General features: G+C 46.3%; 1 protein-coding gene across 1 annotated transcript; it reads right to left on the bottom strand.

Moving 5' to 3' along the window:
* Positions 1-4,188: 4,188 nt before the first annotated feature.
* Positions 4,189-9,962, bottom strand: LOC147979932 (uncharacterized). The gene is made up of 7 exons (XM_087515402.1): positions 9,675-9,962; positions 8,972-9,005; positions 5,440-5,951; positions 5,220-5,366; positions 4,929-5,159; positions 4,759-4,826; positions 4,189-4,690 (listed from the first exon to the last, which is right to left on the bottom strand). Exons 1-7 carry the CDS (start codon positions 9,960-9,962, stop codon positions 4,189-4,191), a joined length of 1,782 nt encoding a protein of 593 aa, XP_087371528.1.
* Between the last annotated feature and the right edge of the window lie 668 nt (positions 9,963-10,630).

Raw genomic sequence — 10,630 nt, 5'->3', positions numbered from 1 at the left:
CACAATGGCCGAACGAACCACTACATCTTCAAGATGAAAGGGAAGGAGTACGTACTTCGTCCAATGTTGCCAAGCCAAGTGATCGCCGACAAGCAAGCAACCCATCATGGAGATAATAGTGAGAGAGCGAGCCACCGAAAAGAGAGTGAGCGCCACAAGCCCAACTCGAACACCTCCACGATGAGCGAAAAGAAGAATTTAGTCCTATTTGCCACCAAAAGTGAGATAAGAGGAGTGTGTGAGAACCCATCTAGTGTCCTACACTACGTCCTTTTGTGCAAGGACAATGCACCACAAGCTAACACCTCTCCCACTCTTCCTCTAGTGCTGCCTTCTCTTTTGCAGGAATTTCACGATGTTTTCCCCGACGAGCTACCTCTGGAACTACCTCCACTACGTGGCGTCGAGCACCGCATCAACCTCATCCCTGGAGCACCGCTTCCTAGCAAAGCTCCCTACTGCGTCAACCCCGAAGAAATCAAAGAAATACAAAGGCAAGTACAACATCTCATAGACCATGGACATGTGCGTGAAAGTTTGAGCCGTTGTGCCATCCCGGTCATCCTTGTGCCAAAATGAGACGGTAGCTTTCGCATGTGCTCCGATTGTAGACCTATCAATACTATCACCGTTCGTTATAGGTATCCCATTCCACGCCTTAATGATATGCTTGATGAACTTAGTGGTGCCACTATATTTTCAAAAATCGATCTTAAGAGTGGTTACTATCAAATCCGCATACAAGAGGGTGATGAATGGAAAACCGCTTTCAAAACCAAGTTTGGGTTGTATGAGTGGTTAGTCATGCCTATGGGTCTATCGGAAGCACCGGGTACTTTCATGCGTCTTATGAATCATGTTTTCCTCCCTTACATTGGTGTATTTGTTGTGGTCTACTTCGATGATATCCTTGTTTTTAGCAAGTCTCTCAAAGAGCATGTCACCCATGTCCGAACCGTTTTACAAACTCTTAGAAAAGAGTGTCTCTATGCTAATATGGAGAAATGCCTTTTTGGCGTTGACAAGCTCGTTTTCTTGGGTTTTGTTGTATCTTCTAAGGGTGTTCATGTTGATGAGTCCAAGATCAATGCTATTAAGACTTGGCCACAACCAACCAATTTGCAACAAGTGCGTAGCTTTCTTGGCCTTGCGGGTTTCTATCGTCGCTTTGTGAAAGATTTTAGCACCATCGCTTCGCCTTTCCATGCTTTGAGCAAGAAGAATGTGCCTTTTGTTCAGGGACCATCCCAAGATACCGCTTTCAATGATATTAAGAATTTGCTTACTCATGCTCCCGTGCTTGCATTACCCAACTTTGACAAACCCTTTGAGATTCATTGCGATGCTAGCGGTAATGGCCTAGGAGGTGTGTTAACGCAAGAGAAGCGCCCAATAGCATACTTTAGTGAGAAACTCTCTGGCGCGCAACTCAATTACCCCATCTATGACAAAGAGCTCTATGCTTTAGTCCACGTTTTGCATGAATGGGAACACTATCTTCACCCTCATGAATTTATCATTCATACCGATCATGAAACGCTCAAGTACCTTAAGGGCCAAACCAAGTTGAACAAGCATCACGCTAAATGGAGTGAATTTATTGAGTCTTTTACTTATGTCATCAAGTACATTAAGGGTAAGGAAAACATTGTGGCGGATGCCCTTTCCCGCATATGCATGCTTATTACTCAACTTGAATTGGATGTCATTGGTTTTGAGCATATAAAAGACTTGTATGAGCATGACCCTACTTTTGCTACTCCTTATGCCAAGTGTTTGACGCACACCTCTTGGGAATGCTATTACATTAAACATGGATATCTTATGAGAGCTAACAAACTTTGCATCCCCGAGTCTTCTCTTCGTTTGTTGCTTTTGCAGGAATCTCATGGAGGAGGCTTAATGGGACACTTTGGACGCGGCAAGACGTTCGCTACGCTCTCAAAGAACTACTATTGGCCCAAGATGTTTCGTGATGTCAACCGATTCACCAACTGATGCCCTACATGTCGCAAAGCTAAGTCTAAAGCTCAATCCCATGGCCTTTATATGCCTCTACCAATTCCATATCAACCATGGGAAGACATTAGCATGGACTTTGTACTTGGTTTGCCTAGGACTCGAAATGGGAAGGATTCGGTATTTGTCGTTGTGGACCGTTTCTCCAAGATGGCGCATTTCATTCCTTGCAACAAGATAGACGATGCTTCACATGTTGCTAATTTCTTTTGTAGGGAAATATTGCGTCTACATGGAGTGCCAAAGACGACCGTCTCGGGCCACGACGTCAAGTTCCTTAGCTACTTTTGGAAGACCCTATGCGCCAAGCTTGGAATCAAGCTACTCTTCTCCACGGCTTACCATACTCAAACCGACGGCCAAACGAAAGTTACCAACCACACACTCTCCACTCTACTTTGAGTACTCATAAAGGAGAACATCAAGGAGTGGGAGGAGTGCCTACCTATCGCCGAGTTCACCTACAACCGAGCAAGACACTCAACAACCGGCAAGTCCCCCTTCGAGGTCGTCTACAGATTGAAGCCATTGTCACCATTGGACATTCTTCCTCTACCACTCCAAGAGCGCATCAATTTGGACGCAAGTGCATGAGTGACACATCTCAAGAAGGTACATGAAGATACAAGAAACACCATCGAGCACCAAGTTCAACGCCTTGCGACTAAGCTCAACTTCAACAAGCAACCTATGGTATTCAACACCGGAGATCTCGTGTGGCTACACCTTCGCAAGGACCTCTTTCCACAAGAACGCAAGTCTAAGCTTCGACCACGAGCGGATGGACCATTCAAAGTGCTTGCACGCTACAATGACAACGCCTACAAGATCGACATTCCATGTGACAAGTACTCCATGAGCGATATCTTCAACGTCAAAGATCTCTCTCCCCACCATGGTGATGAAGAATTTGATCCGAGGACGGATCTTCCCCAAGGGAGGGCAGATGATGCGGAGCATCCCAAGGTCATCCCCATGGACCTACCATCGTCTCACCAAGTGCGTAGCGGACCCATGACACGAGCACGTGCAAGAGCTCTTGAAACCGAGGTGACATCTCTCCTCTCACATTTCCACTTCGATGCACATGAGACATGGCTACTACCTCATATGGACACATTGTGCATACTCAGGTATCACGGAGAAGCTAAGGAGCAAGGAGAAGAAGAAGAGGAAGATGGACGTGAAGACGGAGGAGAAGAAGAGATGATGCAGAAGAAGCTACAGGCTCCGGACGACTGGCCAGGACCGGACGTCCGATGATCTCCAGGCTCCGGACGTCCGACGCTTCCACACCCGAGCCAAAACTACGGACTTCCGACGCCCCACGGACGACCGACGCCCCGATGTCCGACCCCGACCGGATGTCCGACCGAAGACCACCCGAGCCGAATCTACGGACGTCCAACAGGCACCGGACGTCCGGACCCTCATGATCCTCCAGACGACCGGTGACTCCCGGACGTCCGACGCCTGTGTGCTGTTTCGTGTTGGGCCGCACCCCATGTACCCCTTCGCCCCCTCTTTTGCACTAAGACTATATATAGACCTCCTATTCCTTCTAGCTAGGGTTAGCAAAGGGTTAGCTCATATTTCGTGTGAGAGCTTTGCTCATCCACTGGTTACCTTCTCCTCGGAGATTTGAGCCTCCACCGGAGAAGATCCCCCAAGCAGATTAAAGACCACTTTTTAGGGAAGAACTCAGGACCTCCTTTGGAGAAGAACTGGCTACCGTGTACCATCCGTTGTTGACTTTGGATCTTGTATCTCCTATCGTGTTTCGAGGATCTAGCACTTGTGTGATCATTCTCATTGGTTTGAGTGTCTGTTTTGTGTTTTCCCCGTGTTTACCCTCGTTTCCCTCCTCATGTTCTTCGTGTTCATCATGGGATCCGCTTCCTTCGTGAAAGATCAGGCCACTAGGGTTCTACCCTACATCACTTGGCACTTGGGGACTAATGCATATTTGTTCAAGTTAAAGACTATGGATTTTTCTGCCATCAATCAGCTTGGTGGTTCATCGGTTTACAAGGATTTTCAAATGATTGTTGAGTCTTATAGTAAAAAGACCATGTTCATCTTGAAAAGATAAACCGGCCCTTAGGGGCTACACAGGAAAAGTTGAAGTATTTTTTAAAAGTCCCAGTTCATATCAGTATTATAAACCAGTTATAAGAGAAGAGTAGTTATGCAGAAATCAGCAGCGTTTACCTCATATCGCTCCTTCATCATGTTCAATAACCCGGCTTCATAATCACGGCTGGTGTATAGCCGGTTTAAAAACCCATAGTGGATATCTTGGGCGCTGAGATGGGTATAACTTTCCAGATCCACCTTCCACCTGCCCTTATCTATAGCAGAAAATTCTTCCTTGGCACTATGTTTTGACAAAGCAGTGGGGTTGCCTGGGGCTGTATAGCTGAGGCCAGTAACGACAACATCGTCCGTTTTATCAGCAGCAGCTGTGGTTGGGCTTGGCGGTTTATCGTCATGAGACACCGTATCAATTTCCATTTGCTCAACAAAGGTTTCATGATCTTGTGCTGGTGGATCATCAAGGACAGCATCAATATTTGGTTCAGACGGCTCTAGAGTCTTTTCCGGATCAGCTGCCGTGTCATCATCAGTCGGTTTATTCAACTTGGCCTTTTTGCTAGGTCTGGCCTTGGCTCTGAAAGGAATGAACGAAAAGGTTAGTAGGCAAACATAAGGTATAAAGGGTTAGTTTAATATGCTCACCCAGGAACAGTTTTGAGGGGTGGAAGTTGTGTCCCTGTGGACTCGCCAGAAGAGGAGTGAGAAGTTACCTAATAGTTCGAATCAGACGGATTAAGAGGTTATCGGAAATAACCCACCTTTGGATAAGATGTGTCAGAAATATGAGAGACCTCTGGGCGGCGTTTACGAACCGGTGTGTTCGGTAAACCGGACGAAGTGACCACATGACCGCTATGCCGGGTTGTGCGGCGAGCTTCATGTTGTTGTTTCTTCAAAATAAAGTTCGTATCCAAGTGAGCTAGGGGGTGAGAAAATTTTACTTTCTGGATTGCTTGTCGGGTTCTCTGCGTGGGTAGAGAGTCTGAACTGGATGAGAGAGTAATTACCTCAACGTCACTCGCATGGCTGGCTTTCGCGTCATCCTGATAACAGTCATTGTCAATGAGGTGCATGAATAAAGAGCCAAGTGAATCAAGTTCTACCTCTGACTCCGGATCATCATTGTTAATGATTAAATCGGAAGAGTCGGCCGTCTTCTTCTTGGAAGATTTCTTCGTGACCTTGGTCTTGGTGCGGGGTGTTTTAGCCGGTTTATCTTGAGTTTTCCTCTTCCAGAATGGATCATCACCCTGTTAAAAATCAGAAAAGGTCATAAGGAAGTATTAAAAACATGGATTAAGACAGGAGTAAAGTAACTCTTACAGCTGGCGGTTTATTCGTAACGCAGAAAGGACTAAGCCCCGTTTTGCTGCAATTAGCTACCGGTTCATCCAACATCTTCTTGACAGATTCAGTAATTTCAGCATCAGTCAGCTGAATATCAATGTGCCGTTGAGGGTCTTTTACGTCCCCTGTGTACTCGCACATTAAACCGGGGCAATGGCTTAAGGGCAAAATGCTCCAAGAAACCCAGCAATGAACGAAATCAATGCTTGTCAAGTCGTTTGCTACAAAAGCTCTGAGCTTCGAAAGCTGTGGGGCATATTTGGCCCGTTCCTTTGCACTAAGTCTTTGAGGGAGTGGGTGTGAACCGGTGAGCCGATGAGCACGGTAACCCGGTAGAAGGTTTTCATCAGCAGGAGAGGTATCTTTGCAATAGAACCAAGTCTGGTTCCAATCCTTGGGGTGGCTGTGATGCTTGGCGTGAGGGAAGCTAACATCTTTTCTTTTCTGAATTGACACCCCACCAAGTTCAGTATTGGGCCCATCATAAACTCAGTATGGCGGTTTAAGTAGACAAAATCTCTAAACAGCTTGACTGTGGGCTCTTCTTGCAAGTAAGCTTCGCAAAAATCATGAAAGTTGCAAATATTGGACACGGAGTTAGGTCCGATATCTTGAGGGTGGAGTTGGAAATATGAAGTACATCACGGAGTTTTTTTGATCCGGGAGGTTTAAACCCGCGGCTCAGATGATGAACAAACACAATCACTTCACCATCCTTGGTTTTAGGAGGATTTTCTGGACCGGGGGCCCTCCAATGGATCTCATTCTTTTTTGATAATGCGCCTGTTGCAACACATCCGTTCAGTTCTTCTTCTGTAATCCGGGACGGAACCCAGTTGCAAGCATAAAACTGCTTGGCCATTTTTTTGGCAACATGAATGAAGATTTGTGGTGGTTTAAGGTTTGTGGTTAATCCGTCAAAGGTTAAAGGGCAAAAATTGTTCAAGCATGCAAGTACGGTAAACCGGAGACTGAGGTTATCAATTTACAGAAATGAGCAAGTGGCGGTTTAGAGGGGACTAGTGGCATATGGCAGGTTATTTTCTAAAATGATAAACCACCTACATGGCAATGAGAGTATAGATCTAAAGCCAAAAAACGACTAAGTGAGGAAGAACAAGTTTCACAGTTTCACATTATAATTTCAGATCTACCGCATGTCAGGAAAAGGAAAATATTTAGACCTAAAGGTTGGTGCTTGAGCAGTTCATGAAGTTCCAGATCGGGCTTTTCTACACAGAAGAGATGATCTGATGGCAAAAGAAGGACTATCGTTGCTACCGCGCAAGGATATATCAGGTTTGGAATCTATCATGTATGCTATGATGAAGAACAAGGGAAGAACACCACGGAACTTCCATGAGCCCGTGCGAACCCTAAACGGATCTATAGAGGAGAGGAAGAAGAACTCACCAAAACTGTTAAATGGCGGAGGTGCGTGAGCAAGGTCTGGTCCAAACAGGTTGATGCAGCCACCAAAGTTGAAGCAGAGGCGAAGTTCAACGGCGGCGGCGGAGCTCGAGCGCTGGGGCGTCGTGAGGAGGACGATGAGACGAACAGGCACGGGGGAGGAAAATGAAAGGGACCCCCGGTCCTATTTATAAGGCAAATGGATAAGTGGCAAGCGCGGGAATCGAGGAGGCCAAAAACAGATCTGTCGATGCATAGACACCTCGATTTTCGGAGTTTCATTAAAGAAAGGGAGGCATATTAAAGGATTTGGGCTATGTATAAAGGTAGTGGCAGGTGATGTCATGACAGATTACTAAGATTCGAGAAGATGACGCCATGGCGAGTTATAAGTTTGGGAAGGTGATGAAGAAGGGATTTTTTCTAAGTATTGAAGATTGATATGAACAGGTTCAAATCAACCCAGGGCGTAATGTTGGGGATATAACTATTGAGCATAAACCGCCCTGGAGGGGCCGGGTTATGCCCATAGTGAAGCACCTGTATTGAAGCCCATGAGGACATAAAGGATGGCGCTTTAGTAAAGAAACATAATAACAAGACTCAGGGCCCAGGGACGGGTTAGAGCCCATAGATGTAAACCGCCATAAGGTGTATGACTTGTATTGTATGTTAGGAAAGAGTAGATACCGAGCCGGACACGATTATGAGCCAGCCAGGATTCTGTAAACCGACTGGGCGTCAACCTGTGTATATAAAGGGGTGACCCGGCGGCGGTTTAGGGACAAGAAACAAGAGATTGAGAGACGGGTTAAGCGTATTCACTCCCCGTTCATCGAAACCCCAGCAACACCAACTACAAACTGGACTAGGCTTTTACCTTCATCGTAAGGGGCCAAACCAGTATAAACTACCCGTGTCCTTTGTCTTGTTTAACCCCTTTAAGCTAACCTCAACGCGATGGCTCCACGACCAAGTCCTCGCACTAGCACATCTGCCGTGACGTTTCCATGACACAAACGGCAACTTTGTGCATTGTTACACACATTTCCTCTCCGTGAACGATGTCGGATTATGATGTATATCACACACGCTGTGCTTTATTAACCATGTGCACCGTAATGACCTACACACCATAATTTCGCCCTAATTTAATTGCTGCTATTTAAAATTAAACCTAATTTAAACTTAAAAGTAGGCTATAGCTTTATTCATATCCATCAGGTTCAAACAACCAATGCATTATTCGATTCATAGGTACATATGTTTAAGAATTACATAAGCACCAAATAAAGAATGATGAACAAGGGTTCTATACTTGTACTATTACAAATGTTAAAGAAAGAGGCGACAGACATTCCGGTTGCCCAACAAGGTGAAGCAGAATGGCCCTATTGTGCTCTCCTGGATGCAGAAGGCATGCATGACTCTAGTTTGAGAGGTAATCTTGAGTAAACTGCTTAAGGATCCACTGCAAAAGAAAAAAGATTCAAACATTGTCATCTAACACAACTCATTACAGGTAGTAAAAGAAGGCTAGAGGGTTCTTACTTACCATCATGCAGTTCACTGTTGTCTAGCATAAAGTGTAAACAAATAGTTCGATTGATGTCTTTGGACCCCTTTTAATAACAATGTTTATAAGTTTCCTCACTTGATGCTGGTTCATGAATATCTCATTGCCCCAGAAAGGGTCGAAGTGTGGAACTTTGGCATGATATATGTACCTAAAAGCACCAAGTTATTATTGGAAGCTAAACAAAAATTGAAAAATGATGTAGTACAACACTCCTTCCATCCCATTATATCAGATTTTATTACGTGTATATCTAGATATCATCAGAACATTAAGGTAACACTCTTCCTTGTTGCTATGTAGCCTGGGATTGCATATTTAGTCATTCAGTACAATGCATGTTGCTATGTAGCCTCAGATATATTAAATATGGCCCTAGTTAACCTACTGATAAATGGGTTATAGATATATTCAGTGAAATGTCCGATTCGCCGATTAATCCCTTGTCAGCCCCAAGCTATATGGTACCAGCTACCGACATCCTGAACAGTGCGTACATATAAGCAATGCGATGGAACTAACCTTGATGGAAAACAACACTGTTCTCAATATTGTCCTGCATGAGTACATATAAAGGCATGTTAAGCACAACAGGCTAAAAATCAACCAAATATATCCATGGTAGACAACATAATCTACAAATGATAGTTTCAGTGTGCAGGCTTAAGCACGCTAGTTAAGCAAAACAAGAAGTGGAAAGGTGTGTTAACTGCATCAGGCATAACATTTAAAAACAAGCAAATAGTCATTCAAACTGGTATTGTGCAGGTCTAAAGTACACTAGTTATTGTTAAATAATGAAAATGCATGTTAACTGCAATATCCTTAACAACAACCAAATATCGTAATTCATAGTGGTATTGTTGAAACTGTTATTGATGAAATTGAACTACACGGCAAATAGTTGCACATATAGAGTATCACATTGTGAAGAACTGAAATAAACAAGTCATAAGGCCATCTCTAGCCGATCCTTTAAAAGTTAAAGGACTAAAACCCTTAGTGGATATATATATATATTATATACTCCAGCAATTTTTGGCCTTTTCTAGTCGATCCCCTAAACTTAACATTGTAAGCTTCAATTTGATCAAGTTTGAAGAAGGTTCAACTGAAAGTTTTGCATAACCAAACATAAAACATACATTTAAACTAAGCTAAACTACTTTCGGTCGAAGTAGAGGTCGAGCCAATCCTTCCTCGTCATGTATGGTGTGCCGCGAGCCGGGTCCGGGCTGGTGCCATTGTCGGGGTCATTAGGGAAGGCACTCCTCCACTCGTCGATGTTGATCTCCTCGTCCTCGGGGCCCACCTCGAGGCCCTCCGCGTCACCGCCTTCCACCTCGTCATTGGAGGAGAGCGCGATAACCTCGCTGCCCTCCGCGCCGCCATCCTTGCCGCCTTCGACCTCATCATCGAAGGAGAGCGCGATAACCTCGCCGCCCTCCGCGCCGGCAAAGATCGCCCGCTCTGCCTCCACGACCTCTGGGTGCTGCCGGCGGAGCTCTTGCATGTAGGCCTCATTGGCGGCCTCGGCCTCGAGGCGCTCCCATGCCACGCAGTCCTCCCACGCCATAGCCGAGCTCACCACCCCTGGCTCCGGCAGAACGAGGTCGACCGGACGTGTGCTGAAGGGGAAATTGAGCCTAGCCATCGCGCCATGGTAGCAGACCTGCCAGCGATCGTACTCCCTGGTCGCGAGCTCTGCCGTGTGGAAGCTACCGAGACACCGGCGAGTGTGGGTCTCCCAATCTATAATCTCGGCGACCCACGCCCCCCACCGCCGTTGCCAAACCCCGAGGTAGGACCTCGTCGGCTGGCAGGTCCAAGGGAGGACGGGGAAGTCCTCGGACTGGCGTAGGGGTGCGGCGGTGGGCAGATCGGGGGACCGGCGATGGCGGATTGAGCCCGCGGAGGATGACGGGGCCACCTCGGTGGCCACCTCACCGGCGTCGAGCGAAAGGCCACGATAAACCTCTTTTTGGCCATTGGCTCCTCGAGCTCCCCGGCACAGAGACAGAGGTTGAGGATGGAGGCACCGGCGATGGCGGCGACCTACCAATAGTTTCGAGGGTTGTGTGTATCTATGTGAGCGGAGGTTTTGGGATTGTGTGGTGTGTGTGGAGGGGGCGGGGGGTGGGGAAGGTGGTGTTTGAGGAAATACCACGGAAACTGAAATTT

The sequence above is a fragment of the Triticum urartu genome, chromosome 3A (assembly GCF_056163025.1).
Source record: "Triticum urartu cultivar PI428250 chromosome 3A, HENAU_Tu73, whole genome shotgun sequence".
Classification (NCBI taxonomy): Eukaryota; Viridiplantae; Streptophyta; class Magnoliopsida; order Poales; family Poaceae; genus Triticum; species Triticum urartu.
Note: the sequence above shows the minus strand (reverse complement) of the source record. Positions and strands in the feature narration are given on the sequence as shown.

What these genes read in the sequence shown, in the direction of transcription:
- LOC147979932 (XM_087515402.1), bottom strand. Translation starts at nt 9,962, where the DNA reads ATGCAAGAGCTCCGCCGGCAGCACCCAGAGGTCGTGGAGGCAGAGCGG. An exon ending in CCGGTTTACCGAACACACCG is followed by an intron (nt 4,827 to 4,928) that starts GTTCGTAAACGC and finishes TCGAACTATTAG; the next exon opens with GTAACTTCTCACTCCTCTTC. An exon ending in CCCCTCAAAACTGTTCCTGG is followed by an intron (nt 4,691 to 4,758) that starts GTGAGCATATTA and finishes CATTCCTTTCAG; the next exon opens with AGCCAAGGCCAGACCTAGCA.